The sequence below is a fragment of the Mizuhopecten yessoensis genome, unplaced genomic scaffold, assembly GCF_002113885.1.
Source record: "Mizuhopecten yessoensis strain PY_sf001 unplaced genomic scaffold, ASM211388v2 scaffold3575, whole genome shotgun sequence".
In the NCBI taxonomy this organism is placed as follows: domain Eukaryota; kingdom Metazoa; phylum Mollusca; class Bivalvia; order Pectinida; family Pectinidae; genus Mizuhopecten; species Mizuhopecten yessoensis.
In genome coordinates, this window is record NW_018405113.1 from 393,403 (window position 1) to 409,527 (window position 16,125).

The window sequence follows — 16,125 nt, forward strand, 5'->3', positions numbered from 1 at the left end:
GGAACTATAGATACGACCACATCGGAAGTGTTTAATGGGCGACGTTGGGCGGGGGACAATGGCTGCCCCAATAAACAGTTAATTACCGTCCAGGACTAACATAGGTATAACACGGTAATGTGTGCCCTGCCTTGTACCACCACATCCACCCGACGGTTAAACAATGGGTATCACCTTCCGGCCGTTATACGGACCTGACACCCTTAGCGCACATACATACTAACGCCATTGTTTTAAATACTACAGGTAATTCAAACCACAAACCGTACAATGATATGTCTTTCATAGGCTTTCCCCTGTAAATTGTTTACTGCTGAAATGAAAAGTTATTCCATTGTTAAATCGAGCTTAAATGTATATTTCGACCCGTGTATCGAAACAAGATCTGGAGTTAAGATCGAATGTGCCGTATCGGTCACTGCTCTGATCAAGAGGGCGTTTACTGGTGGCAACCCTACATGTACATGCAATGAGAGAGAGATGACGTTCTGAAGGAAAGACTGTCGACCTGTGCTATCATAAAGAAGAAAGGTAGGTGACAAATCTTCTTTCACGAGTTTATTTATAAAAATTGATTTGAAAATATGATTTATTAGTTATCAAGTAATCCCAAATTGGTATGTTTTTGCTCAAGAATAAAAAGTGTGGTGCATCATTCGCGCATGTAACAGAAAAAGACCGATATTTCAGTTACTGAAAAGGCGACAATTTTCGATAAACTCAGCTCGAAAATGAAACTTTAGCAACGTAATTATTGACAGAAATAACCGATTTTTTAAATAAAAATTAAATTAAAACATGTTGAAAACTTTGGCATTCTTCAAATGTAAGATCCTTATTTATAAATAATACGGTAAAACGCATAATCTATTTACATGTATATTTATAATTTTGGTATCGCTTTGGTCACTTTTACCCTCTAATTCATTTTACTTGAAAACTGCTGACCATGACCGTCAAATGATCGCCATCTCATTTCCAGGTTTGTCCTGGTTTAAATAGCGATCTCATGGTTAGTAATGAAACTTAGGAAAACTTGACATGTATATAATATATATTGGAGACGCCATCACTTGTGTTGTTACCATATTTTGTTTAAAAAATATATAAAAATATGTTGTATTTTAACACTTCCTTAACACTTAAGATTTTGATACATACACATTTTTATTTGACATTTATCCAAACGATGTAACTTAATCAAAGCGTAGGTAACCCTACACATCGCTCTGTATGTATTTTGGGATTATTTTTAACGACACAAATATGATGGTACAATCGATAAGGCTCACCGTCATTATATTATTTATGGCCGATTATATATATACGAGGACATTTCATAGCTGATCTGTTGATCTGACGCACCGTCAACTTTGTATGTACAGTGGATCACACATTTTGTTTGACGATGGGAAAGAAGACTACACCTATCCATTTTTTTGGCGAAAGTGATGAATTTATCCCGAAGAATATCTATAAATAATACAGGTGGGTCGTACAGGTTCAGTGTGGTTTGTGTTCCGCAATCGATGGGAACATTTTAAAGCATGTATTTTTGAGTCCATTGCTAATATTAACAAATGACATGTATAATGCGCTTGATCCATGTTGAATTATGACCAAAACATGCGAATGTCATGCATTTTAAAATGAATGTTTTATTTTTTCTTAAAGTATATTATATTTCTACTGTAGGATATCGTTTCTCAACAAGTCGTGTGTTCTTCTAAACATCTTTTCCTGCTGCGTTATCGATTTTTTTACTTCTCCAGCATCAGTAGGAGCGTTAGTCACTAGCTTTAGAGTTCAGCAATATAAAAGTTGGAAATCAATAATGGTATACAAATAAAAGGATTTGGAAACAAATTTTCGAAAACTTTTATTAATGCATTTCTTATAGTGTTAAACATTCACAACTTGATAAAGATGAAAATGATGATATAGTTAGGCACATGCATAATTTTAATAAGCTAGAAAACTAATTATATATAAATGTCCCACTGTTAAGAGCAAGCACGTGTAAATCCAAAGTAGCTATTGCTTGATTGCCAACAGTAGATTTGAAAGAGACAAGTCAGTTAGTAAAACGACATGTTATGATACCAGTGATCAATCTACAATTTTAAATGGGTCTTTTCCACTGTATGGTTAAAATATATGGGTCACACCATGTTAAATTTCAGCATTTTCAGAAATTCTATGGGTCAAATCAAAATTTTACGAGTACAGGACCCAGGACCCGCATGTAGATTTATCACTGTGAAACTGGTGTGGTCGATTATGTACTATCTAATATTTTAAAAGTTGGTACAGATTTAGATGTTGCACGGGTATGAGGGGACCTTGCACTGTGGAAGCGTGTCATATGATTTACAAAATCCTATGTTTGGTGCTTTACAGCTCAGTTCATGCGCTGATGTAAACGTTTCAAAGTTATCTCACTGACACATACAATTATATCCTTATATGTACAGTAACAATACCGTGAGCCATTGCAAATTAGTTTTGATCTGCATTTTGAAAACATTAAACATTTCAGCCCGTCTTGACGTCGTCATAGGTTCTCATACAGAATAGTTGAAATGGTTGAAATTGGTTGAGATGAGCATCTGATTATGGTGAACCTGACAATAACTTTGTAACGTTTACATCAGCGCATGAACTGAGCTGTAAAGCACCAAACATAGGATTTTGTAAATCATATGACACGCTTCCACAATGCAAGGTCCCCTCATACCCGTGCAACATCTAAATATGTACCAACTTTTAAAATATTAGATAGTACATAATCGACCACACCAGTTTCACAGTGATAAATCTACATGCGGGTCCTGGGTCCTGTACTCATAGAATTTTGATTTGACCCATAGAATTTCTGAAAATGCTGAAATTGAACATGGTGTGACTCATATCTTTTAACCATACAGTGGAAAAGACCCATACAAACTTATTGATTTAAGTACCAAGTAAGTAAGACTGACAGTGAAAGTGTCTAGTTAGTTAGGCTGACAGTAACGGTATCTAGTTAGTTAGGCTGACAGTAACCATGCCTAGTTAGTTAGGCTGACAGTAACCATACCTAGTTAGTTAGTCTGACAGTAACCATACTTAGTTAATTAGTCCGACAGTAACGGTTCATACTGTAGATAAGTAGGCTGACAATAACCATACTTAGTTAGGCTGACAGTAACGGTATCTAGTTAGTTAGGTTGACAGTAACCATGCCTAGTTAGTTACTCTGACAGTAACCATACCAAGTTACTCTGACAGTAACCATACCTAGTTAGTTAGTCCGACAGTAACCATTCATACTGTAGATAAGTAGGCTGACAATAACCATACTAAGTTAGTCTGGTAGTAACCATACCTAGTTACTCTGACAGTAACCATACCAACTTAGTTAGACTGACAGTAACCATACCTAGGTAGTTAGGTTGACAGTAACTATACTTAGTTAGTAAGGCTAACAGTAACGGTACCTAGTTAGTTATGCTGACAGTAACCACACGTAGTTAGTAAGGGTAACATTAACCATACCTAGATAGTAAGACTGACATTTAAAGTGTCTAGTTAGTTAGGCTGACAGTTACCATTCCTAGTTAGTTAAGCTGACGGTAACCATACCTAGTTAGTTAGGTTGACAGTAACTATACTTAATTAGTAAGGCTAACAGTAACGGTACCTAGTTAGTTAGTCTGGCAGTAACCGTACCTAGTTAGTAATGATGACAGTAACCATACGTAGTTAGTTAGACTGACAGTAACCATAACTAGTAAGTAAGACTGACAGTTACAGTGTCTAGTTAGTTAGGCTGACAGCAACCATACCTAGTTAGTTAGTCTGGCAATAACCGTACCTAGTTAGTTATGATGACAGTAACCATACATAGTTAGTAAGACTGACATTTAAAGTGTCAAGTTAGCTAGGCTATCATTAACTGTTCCTAGTTAGTTAAGCTGGCGGTAACCATACCTAGTATGTTAGGTTGACAGTAACTATACTTAGTTAGTAAGGCTAACAGTAACGGTACCTAGTTAGTTATGCTGACAGTAACCACCCGTAGTTAGTTAGTCTGGCAGTAACCGTACCTAGTTAGTTATGATGACAGTAACCATACGTAGTTAGTTAGGCTGACAGTAACCATACCTAGTTAGTAAGACTGACAGTTAAAGTGTCTAGTTAGTTAGGCTGACAGCAACCATACCTAGTTAGTTAGTCTGGCAGTAACCGTACCTAGTTAGTTATGATGACAGTAACCATACATAGTTAGTAAGACTGACATTTAAAGTGTCAAGTTAGCTAGGCTGACAGTAACCATACCTAGTTAGTTAGGTTGACAGTAACTATACTTAGTTAGTAAGGCTAACAGTAACGGAACCTAGTTAGTTATGCTGACAGTAACCACACGTACCTAGTTAGTTAGGCTGACAGTAACCGTACCTAGTTAGTTATGATGACAGTAACCATACGTAGTTAGTTAGGCTGACAGTAACCATAACTAGTCAGCTAAACTGAGAACATGAATTACCAGAACCCATTAGATATTTATTTTAATTTTGATGCTAGCAATTAATTATTACATGTGAACTTTCTATAGTTGATGTCATCAAATAAGACAGACTTTCATGGATTAATTGATCTTGTCAGAATTAATTGATCAATTCAGCGATCATTTTGATGGTAGCGGTCTATTTTGCAGCCTAATTGATAACAAACGTTTAGTTTACAGAACCATTTAATTGCTGGCTTCATGGATCAGCTACCTTACGAATTCCAGTCATCACATCGCGAGTACAGTTCGGTACAGGACGCGTATATCGAACTACTCCTAGAACGGTTTACATAAATCCTGCAGGATTAGGAATGTAATTGTTTAGGAATCAAATAAACTCGCAGTAAAAACGGTAAACTGGCGATTAGGGTATGGATGCTTGCGGCACTGACACGTGTTGGTAGGGACAGGGGCCGGTGACGTAACACTTACACGTTAATGTATGGGGGTGGTAGCACGGACAAGGGAGGGACTGTTTTATCAGTTTGGTGATTCATGGCAGTGGACGTGAATTTAAATGTGATGGGTGAGATATTGATCTATTCGTGATTTACAGGTACAGAATGGGTTACGCATTAGCACGTCAGAAACGTCAACACGTGACTATATTAGTTACAGAAAAGGGACATTTGTGACCAAGTTACATGAGTTAAAGGGGAGAGGTTGGAGACCCTTCATAGGTGACTACAATGGTAACAAGTTGGGGACGTGTGGATCTACAAGGGTTACACGGGTTATGTGGTTACCTAAATGTAGCTAAACTGGACCTGCATGGGACAGACAGATATGGCATGTTCATACTAAATTACATGTATTAGGACGATGCTTTGAACTTCAGCATAGTTGTTCCAGACATTAGTTGTATCATACGTAGGTATGTATGGGAGAGGTAGACAGGACGTGCTGACACATTTTATTTGGCATCTAACCTGGTTTTTATGTGGTGACTGGAATTCCATTCATAATAAACCAGGATTAAAACATTCCTACATAGTATAGCATCATATATAGTAGTCATAATAAAGTTTGTGATGGGGGTCGGGGTATGTGGGTCGTAGTGGAGTGGGTACGGGCATGTGGGTGAGCTTTCGGTAGAAACATCAGAGGCCGGGCTAGTCTAGGACCGCGACTAGGTTGTTATTATACCCCCCCCCCCCCCCCCCCCCCCCCCCCNCAATAAATCATTATTCATGGTCAACATAAAATGTGATATGAATCACCATGCTTCATTACACCTGGACACACGTTCTCTGTGACTTACCTGTGCAGGGGTTCTCCTACATGTGTAGCCGATACATACTTTATCAACTATCGGGGGGATCTAAGGAACGTTACAGTGAGTATGTGCACATTTTAGACCCTTTCTATAGATATGTACTCTTATTACATTTTAACCACTAAGATGAGAGAAGTTTTATCAGAAATATCTTCCTGCAGTGATGATACAAAGTTGTCAGACGCCGCAATACAAACGGTGACGTCATTATGATCGTGACGTAAAATGAAATGTCCCATCGACACAATGTACTCGTAATTCCTTTGTGGGAAACGTGAGAAACAGAAGATTCAATGGTTTAACATAAATTATGTAAAGTTTAGAGTAGTTATCTGTAGACATTATGTATGTAGATTATACATGATATAAATTACAGATTCAGCATAAAGCGGCTGTCACAGTGTGTGGAGGACATTCAATGGCGTCCAATTGAGATGATATATATTTCATGAAGACAGATTTTTTCTGATAAAACTCACATCGTATAGTATTCTCCTGTGGTTTGAGGGTTTGTTTGAGATGATTAATATGGGTCCCTCTCTCTTTCGGGTAGAGAGTGGGATGGGGAATGCAGCGGGGTTGGGAGGAGAGGGAGGGCATGGTGGAGGTAGTTGGGGGTAAGGATATTTACTTTTTGTTTGTTTGATTGTTTTTGTTTTGTTTTGCCATATTAACGAATGCTTTCGCTACCGGATACAAATCTCAGAAACATATCCTGAAAGTCGGGACATTATCTATTTTTGTTTGACCAATTTTCTTGTTAGATTGATGTGACATTTTGTTCCTTATTATCCAGTTTATAAAATCAAAATTATATGTTTTACCGTCCGCTTTCCTCATTGATAGAAACAGGAATGGCTGAAACCCACCGATGTTTCTGAGCAATTTATTGCCTTACACTTTGACTACAATTCACGTTTATAACATATACTCAGAATTTCGGCCAAACATCGAATACATACCATATTTAGTCCTAAAGATCCTTTGGTGTTATAACACACAACGCTTACATACTTGGTCACGCGCCAGGCACTTGACTGGGGAATGCTCACGAGCTCACGTGCTCTTAGTATATTAGTGTCTGAAATCATTCTAATATATGACATTGTGTTTCATTTACGAGGTTGAACGAGATTCGAGACGTTTCTCTCACTTGAAGGGTATTATAAATAAAATTTCCAATTTACCATTAGATAAGAAATTGATCCAAGTGTCGTAAAATGAAGATAATAGCAGTTTAGATGGTTAAAGGTATACCTTCAGGTGGATTATTATGAAGTCATTTTGTGTTTTACAGTTACGAGAGGACAGAAGGAGGATTAAGTAAGTGACCAAGGTAAGTCACACCAGGTGCTCGACAGATACTTGACATTGGATTACAGCAACTGTATATTATTTATAATAATTGGAGGATCTTATATACCTATTTATCACAACCTAGTTTGTAGATTGTCTCAAAGCGGTTCACAAATTATTATCCCAGGTTATAGGGCCTTTGCAACCAGCCAATACATTTCTCAACTCCATGGGAGCATACAGCCGGAGCTGCCATTTCGGCGCTAACAGCTAGCATTCAGCAATTCCAGCACTGCCCAATCACGTACTCATTTACAGCTGAGTAGACTGGAACAATCGGAGTAAAGTGTCTTGCTCAAAGATACAACACATTGCCGTGCCGTGGCGCGAACCCGCAACCCTTCGGTCACGAGCCCGGTGTCCTACCACTGGACTACCGTGCCTCCTAATTGTCACACTAATTGTGTATCGAATTGCTATATATATACACACTTTTATAATTAGGAATGTCAAATTTGTAGTTTCTCTGTTTGTATGAGTCACATGAACCTGAAAACTATTTACATGCTGTATGTTTGGAGCTATCCTGATGCGTAGGGAATCTTATAAGAAGTTTTAGGGGTTAAGATCACTAATCGATAAAGTGCACCCCACCTATCAAGTTTTAGGGGTTAAGATCAACAATCGATAAAGTGCACTCCCACCAAATTGTAAGGGGTTAAGATCAGCAATCGATAAGGTGCACCCTCTTACACTTCAAGTTTAGGAGTTAAGATCAACAATCTATAAAGTGCACCCCTTCCCACCAAGGTCTAGGGATTCAGATAACCAATCAATAGATTGCACTCCCTCTCAATGAGGCCCCATGTCAATATCACGGTCACACAATAAAAGTCCGAAAATGTAAATGGTGGTTTATACAATGTATGTTTACCAAAGAGCTGTCAGTCAGTAATGTAAATATATAATTACAACTGAAAATCAATGATAGTGTTTATAGCTAAAATTAATAGTATGTGCATGTTTCAGTTTCTTGAAGAGATGTTATAAAGAATGTATATACTATATACTGTAGAACCCAATTAAAATCGTATACTATCGTTTCATAATATGGTATCAAGAATTAGATAAACTCTTTCACCTCACCTTTAGGCCTGCGAAATTCTTTGCAAATACCCGAAATGCGCATGACAACGCGTGGTTTTGACGTTACGGTGTGAAATGACGTCGAGGATATTGACCTCGACATGTGTCTTTGTGATTTGATAACCGACGTTGTAGTCTCGCAAAAACAGTCATTTGCAATTCATTTTATAATTTGATATATGTTTCAGTGCAGCCGCAAATGCCAACCTCAAGCCAAGCGTTAATCCTGTTGACCACTGATGGCCGGACACCGGCGCAACAGGTCATTCACCGGACTTTCCCACTGTGTTCCGTGCCCTATCCTCTGACCAGTCATGACATTAATGCCAAGTGTGTCCAGCTTGATGACCAGAGCGATGACGTGATGGGGGACATGTCCGTATCTCGGCAAACTCGCATCAAATTTGGTGACGTTCTTAGCAGTCTACCTGACTTGTTAACCATCAAGGGCTACCAGGGGGCGCTAGCTTACGATGCCCATTCGAAGGTCATGAAATGGAAAATTGACACAGAAGTTCCTAGTAGTCGGATGGAGGCTTTTATTACCTATCGCGGGGATCCGGCATTCAAACCCGACTACTTCCGGGACGAGAAGGTCAGACTTCCGTCTATATATGACAATGAAGACGAAGTAGATGGCGACAACAAGCTTGATGGAACCCAGACGTGTCGCTACACGAGGAACGTGTGGCGACCACCCAGTGAACAAATCGACAAAATGCCGGTTTCTTTCCCGTCCTTGATAAAAACTGCGATCGACCAAGAGACGTACGAACGACTCTGTAATCTCGGTTTTAGACCAGAAGGAAACGGAAAATCAAATCCCACGATGAAAAACGGGGTCCAAAGTAAACCGAACGGGAAACATGAAACATTACAGGCATGGGCAAGTCCCGAGGACTACCAAGAAAACGATTTCCGTTTGGAGGATTTGAATCTTCGTCCAAATGGCAAAAACGCATATCACCTAAAAATGTCACAGTTGCGGAGAGACGGAGGCACACTTCCGTTTCCAGACACAATGCAGCCAGTGACGCTCCCTGGGCATGCGCGATCAGTTACATTTTCTGACCAAGCGCATGACGGAGTTGCAGTCGGAAAAACAGTATATATTCCCAGTCAGGAAGCATCCGAGACTTGTATGCAAAGTACGGAAGTATCTGGGACGTACAATGGACACGGTTCAAGTTCTATGAAGGATTACATGTCTGAAAGAAACAAATTCTTTTCCAAGTATGGAAAATACACAACTGATGTCGTAGCTGAAGAATCGGATGACGTCATTATTGAATCGTCAAATGACCGCAGACTTCCGGCTATTGAAACAGGATATAAAAAGTAAGTACATTTCATGACACCCTGAACATCAATGCATGGGTCTTTCGTATATAGAAAATACATTTAATAACGCGAGGAAGATCAAATCCTCCTTCAAATGTAAGATCAGTATTAATATTGTATGTAGGCCAATTCTATTGATTTTATATATACGTGTTTTTTTGAATTCTGTTTGTTTCATTTTGCCTTTGCTTTAATTTATTTTCATATTTATTAAATACGAGCAGGTACCCGACTTTTTTTTTCATCATGTACAAACAATTAAAGACCAATATCTACCACTTTAACATTCTCTCACGAGGACACCATTTTAACGATAAACGACTTTGCTGTCAGTTACAATATCCCTATCTTAGTTTGTGTATATATATGTCGCAGGGAACAGTCATCGACGTCAGACATTTCAACGATCACACCGGAACCGGAAGTGCAGCCATTCAAATCAAAGAGACTTTCTCTGATGGACAATGTCAAATCAATGGCAAACTATAACAAGTGGAAGAAGCAGAAGTTGACTCGTCTTCGTCTCAGAAAAGAAGTGCCGGTCCCACAACCGCTTTCTGTCTGCTTTAGTTTCCGTGATAACGCTAAGAGTCATTCACAAGTGAAAGATATCGTTGAGAAACAGATAGGAAGTTCCATAACGAGGCTCCAGTTTGACCCCATCTCTGTGCACGCGTTGGACAATCATGCAAAAAGTCGCTGGGTCGTGACCTTGGCCGACAAAGAAACTCGTGACTATTTGCTCTCGAATGGATTGTTTGTTGACGGTGAGAAAACGGAGGTGAGAAATCTAGATGAGCTGATGAGGGAGGAGGTAGAGGCGTATAAGCTATATGAAATGGTGCAGAAGGGACAGATTTCTATGCCCACTGTTAGTATTCGACGCGTCAAGGTCAGACAGTGCGCGCGAATTACATGACCTCCAAATGTCAAAGCAAGGTCACAATTAATTCACTGACGTCTTTTTCACGTCACGCCTCGATCACAACGATGCATATTTGATGCAACTATAAATATATATGGCATTACATTGTACTGCAAAGACTTCAAATCAGGAACTGGCGTTTATTGAGTTCGTTAGTTATTCAATGGAACTGCCTTAGATATTTTCTTTTAAGCTGACTGTCCATGAAGGAATATTATTTTCAAATTGCTAGCTAAGAGAACTTTTGCAGATAATAGAGCACAGCTTAGCATGCTATGTCAGTGTTAATTATTTAATCTTCCGTTTGTTAATTAACTGCATACAATTATTTATTTATAACGGTTTTGAACAGATCGATGACATATTAAATATATGTATATATTTTTTATTCATATGAATGTTACCGGCTCCATGCTATGCCACAAAATTGCCGATATTGCACAAACACGTTCATGTAAAATTTGATTTTATATATTGTGCGATGTGCGTATGAGTACCTACTAACTGCTTATCAGAGAGGGGGGATAACTTTATTACTTGGGCTATCTAAACGTAATTCAGGTAAGTTTTTTCTAATGCATCGCCCGCCCCACCAAAATTCATAACGGACATGAGCTACACATCCAACTTAAGTTTATACACATTATCTGAAAACAAATAAGTTTTGAATGAAATATGTAGTAGCCTTGCTCAAGTTTGCGCTTTTTATCGGGGACGGGCACCAATTGATTTTAACACATGGCTTTTAGGCTTTCGCTGTATTTAGTTTAAAAACATGTTTTACTCTAGTTTGAAAAAAGATTATAATATTATAATTTATGTTTGTATTGTTCTTTTTTTTTTAAACATTTGCCTTTGACAAACATGAATGAAAATTGCTATATTTGTATGAACATTTACTACGCAAATAGATTGTGTTATAGATAATTACTGTCTTTATGGTTATAAATATTGCGGATTGCACTCTTTTCCTCTCTTGTGAAATACTTGGTGGTCCTTTATATGTATTTACACTTTACTATAAACATATTTATTGCCAATAAAATTGAACAAGGGATTGGGCACAAGTTATTACAACTTATCACAGCCTTCTCCCGTCATACATTTACAATTACATGAGCCTTTATTTAATTTGCAATAAGCACCAATGCCTTTGAGCTTTACACACATTTAAATATGACAATGACATGATGGTTATAATAAATACATATTTGCTCTCAAATATTGAAGGCACTTACATGCATTTTATAGCAGCAAAATAACACACATTCAAAAGGAACATATTCATTCACAATAGTAAGCATGAACACAGGATGCAATAGACTTTAACAAAGAAATAATGCGAAGCGAAGGATGAAAGAAATTAATTTGAGTTACACATTAAACAAAATTCCATGTCTAATATCAATAGCTTTGTAAATAAACATAGCTAAATTTCTAATAATAAAATTGTTTCCTGAAGAAACAAGTTCAACAAAATTGTCCATATTTGGTCTGCAGTAATACTTCTTTTTACATGTCAACAATGATAATAGGCATAAACATGAAGTAGATATATATACACAACTTTAAAAAAGCACCGTTCATAATATTTTGCTGGATTTGTAAAGTGATGCACATGTCTAAAAACGTATTTACAGCAAACAAACATAATATTTTTGTAGGTTTGTTCCAAAATATTCATCTGGCTACAGAAAATCTGTATAAGAAATTTGTAGGTTTGTTCCAAAATAAAGATGATTATGACCCTAATGAGATTCATATGGATGCAGAAATGTTATGTAAGAATGCGTTAAGGACACCGTATCCTCTGAAAGGAAACACTTGTTTACTGCTATATGATATTAACAATTTCTGGGGCAAATATTTAATTCAAATAAAAAGAGTTTGTAAAGAGTTACATGGGCGGGATATGCGGAAGGAAGGACAGGGACGGATTTGAAGTTGTTGAACGAAATAGTAATACTAAGTCTTAAGCTAAGTCCGTGGTTATGGGACCTTTGCAACCAGCCAATATCTTTCTCAACTCCCTGGGGAGCATACAGCCGGTGCTGCCATTTCGGCGCTCACAGCTAGCCTTCTACAATTCTAGCACTGCCCAACCACGTACTCATTTACAGCTGAGTAGACTGGAATAAAGTATCTTGCCCAAAGATACAACACAGTGCCGTGTCGTGACTCGAACCCCCAACCCTTCGGTCACGAGCCCGGCGTCTTACCACTAGACTACCGTGCCTCCAAAGGAAAGGATATTCGGAATGGAAAAGGAAACAAGTGACAGCGAAAAAGTCAAACTTTTCATCATTAGTCTATAATAATGTATTTACAGTCTAAACTGACATCCCCTCAATAACAATTGTTCCTGCAATCTAGAGTTATCATCTCATAACCTGACTAAGATAGAACACTATTCCTTAACTACATCGCTTTACCACAGAAAAGCAAGATACACGAAGCTACATAATGACAAGGAAAATTAGGTCTGGTGAGCTATTATTGCGACAAACATATCAGTGCTGACTAATACTCTCTCATTTTAACATTAAGAAATGAATATCTAGAAAGAAGATTGGTTAAAGTTGAGTTTTAACCACATTAAACATAAACATATACATTTAATTGAAATATTATTGCAAAGGAAGTACCAAATGCCGGGTTTTCATGTGATTATGTATCCCATTCCTACTAAACAGACATCTTAGGTAAAGATGGACTATTTAAGACTATAATTTATTGATAACGAAGGCAGACAACTCCGATAGTATTGCGATCCTTTTTCTTAATTATTTATATACAGGTATTTATTAAATACTAAACTTATATCTTTTTTCGAAACAACATATGACCATGAAATAGAGATAAGTGAGAAGTAGATTTAATCATATATTTTTTTATAAGCGATTTTTATTGTGTTGTCATCTTATGAGACTGATGGAAGGGAGGTAACTCTGTTAGAATTCAACGGCATAGAAATTTGGTTAGCATCACAAGGAAATCTGTACTCAAAAAGGAAAAAATCCGGCATTGGATTCAGTAAATAAAAATAATACATCGATGTACAGAATGCTTAACATTTCAGTTAGTCATAGGAGTATTGGATGCCATACAACAGGAGAATACCGTAATAGCTGGTTAGTTTTTGACAAAAAATAGAAAATCAAACTTACACGGATTATAATTTCGCTTCCTAACATTGGAATGCGGTGTTTTATCACAGAGATGGGACACTCGGCAGATAAAGTGTCAAATAATCAAATGAACGGGCTCTATGACAACATATTGAGCAAGAACAATTTAGTGTATGTTGTTAAACAAATCTATAACCACGTGCAAGCTGTTTCATGACGAAAACTATTGTTATGAAGTTTATCATCGCGGTAATTTTTTCGCTGTCTTATTATTCTGGGGATCATATTTTCGCAATAACGTTATTAACCCGCAACACCGCGAAAATATCACCCGCGGAAATATCCTACGAATGAACATGTTAAAAAACAACATAAATGAAAACGGAAGAATAAGTATTTTCAACTAAAATAAATATATAACAGTATGATTCAATACATTCTTAGGAAATACAACTATGAGATAGAAATCATGAGATAAAGATGATATGTATATAGTTTGCTTTATATAGCGATATCAGTGCATGTTCTTATTGTTGATGTTTTGTGTTTGTGTGAAAAATTCTTGAATGGAAAAGCATTATATTTGATGCCCAATTAAGTATTAAAAAAGTAGATGTGAATGAGATTTAATGAGTAAGGGAGAGAACAATTCAAAACTCTACAATGGAAATTGTAATCCATTCTTTTTGACCAAGCGTTTATCCTCCCTTGTGTCTCTGTTTAATATTTTTGCACTTATTCTATTTATAACGGTACCCACACCATTAACACTACTATCCATAACAATACAAATCAAAAGGGAACATAACAAGAAACTCGTGGATCACCTGCGTTAGCTTAAGACCAGCTTAACAATATATATTCATTAACAACTAATCTTTGTTAACGGCCTTTTAGAACAAAATCCATGCTATGACAACAAATTTCTACGACTTGAAGAAAGTTTTTTTTAAAGAAAAACGTCAATAACTAGTTTGTCGAAAATGTTACTTATGTCTTAATATACACATTCTCGATATCCAGGGGTTACGCTCACTTTCGCTCTCAACACCCTTGGAATATGTCATTGCAAAATCGAAGGCTCATTGTGCAGTACCTTGTGGACGAGTCGAAAAGACTAGTCTGAACCTTTGATGTACATCAAAAGAATCTCGCGGTCGCGTAACGGTAAAACCAATCAAATTGAAGCCGCGTGCCTTCACAATTGTTATGACATGTTCCAAGGGTGTAGAGAGCGAAAGTGAGCGTAACCCTTGGATATCGAGGATGTAATATACAATCCTAAGATAATAAAATACCAACCTTATTGTTTTATAAAGTACCAACCTTATTTTGTCAGAATTGTCAGCCTTACTGTGCCATAAAAACCCGATATGCCATAAGAAATCTTTCTCATTATGTCATAAGATGTTAATTTTATTATGCAATAAAATATCATCTGTTTAATGTAATAAAATGCCATCTTTATTATGTAATAGAATATCACCCTTATTATGTCATAATATCAGTTTTATTATGTCATAAAAATGTACGTTTTATGTCACAAAATACAATCCTTTTTTGTGTGTAAAAAAACCCATCAGTTTTATGTCATCAAATACTTTATCACATAACTGATCCATTTTACTATGTCATACGGCCATGTCATAAATGGTCAAAACCGTGGGAACATATTCCTACGCCACTTTAGGGAGGTGAGATTTCGTAAGTCTATTGGCTACCAATGTCTGGGACTTGTGAGCCCAAGGCAGGTCTATTTCAGAAACTTGAACCGAAGTCTGTACTCGCAACTGTCCTCCTTACCTCAGGAAAGGAGACATTTCGGGTGTAATTTGACCCGCAATATCTCTCTTTCACCACTCCAGACAAGAAAATCTCGAGACGATGCAGCATGCAGCATGCTTTCCGTCACATTTAACACAGTGCAGGTTTACAATATCACAGTTGCACTGGTTATCATGACCTTCGAGGCCACAATACTGGCAAACGGTCTTTCGTCTACATCATATTTCATAATGACCGGACTTCAATCAGTTCCGGCATCTTAATGTATTCTGAATGTAGACGGAGACGCCGCACGTTTGGTACCCAGCGATCACAGCCGAAGGTAATGAAGGGGTTGCAAAGGTTAGAACAAACGTGTCTGTTGGAACCAACTGGTTGTTTTTCTTGTAAAAAACCCGTCGCACCTTAGAGACTGGGACCGATTTTTAGACACCGCACGGGTCGCCGGGAGATTTTAGCGCGGAGATAAAAGTTGCCGATGTCCTCCCCCGCCCCCGCCCCGGTGCAATTGTACAATTTTACATTCTCCCAGGTGTCCTGTAGACCGCCCGAAGTCCGGACGGGTGCCGTGCGGCAATCGTAAGGTAGTCGCACGATGTCCTCAAACTTTGCGGCCTCCGTGGGATATTCGGCCAGCCCCCGCCCGATATCCGGACATGCATCGGTCTATTTAATC

General features: G+C 37.8%; 1 protein-coding gene across 6 annotated transcripts; it reads left to right on the forward strand.

Moving 5' to 3' along the window:
- Window positions 1-11,527, forward strand: LOC110447706. 6 transcript variants are annotated; one of them, XM_021493565.1, is made up of 4 exons: window positions 1-531; window positions 7,126-7,164; window positions 8,459-9,608; window positions 9,987-11,527. In XM_021493565.1, exons 3-4 carry the CDS (start codon window positions 8,470-8,472, stop codon window positions 10,528-10,530), a joined length of 1,683 nt encoding a protein of 560 aa, XP_021349240.1. In that variant the 5' UTR covers window positions 1-531; window positions 7,126-7,164; window positions 8,459-8,469; the 3' UTR covers window positions 10,531-11,527. The 6 variants fall into 6 exon arrangements, with proteins under 6 accessions (XP_021349240.1, XP_021349245.1, XP_021349241.1 ...); XM_021493570.1 differs by having other exon boundaries at window positions 8,464-9,608; XM_021493566.1 differs by lacking the exon at window positions 1-531 and adding an exon at window positions 1,429-1,488.
- Window positions 11,528-16,125: the final 4,598 nt, after the last annotated feature.

Coding starts and splice junctions, on each gene's coding strand:
- LOC110447706 (XM_021493565.1), top strand. CDS start 8,470: ATGCCAACCTCAAGCCAAGCGTTAATCCTGTTGACCACTGATGGCCGG. Junction 9,609..9,986: donor ATTGAAACAGGATATAAAAA/GTAAGTACATTT, acceptor TATATGTCGCAG/GGAACAGTCATCGACGTCAG.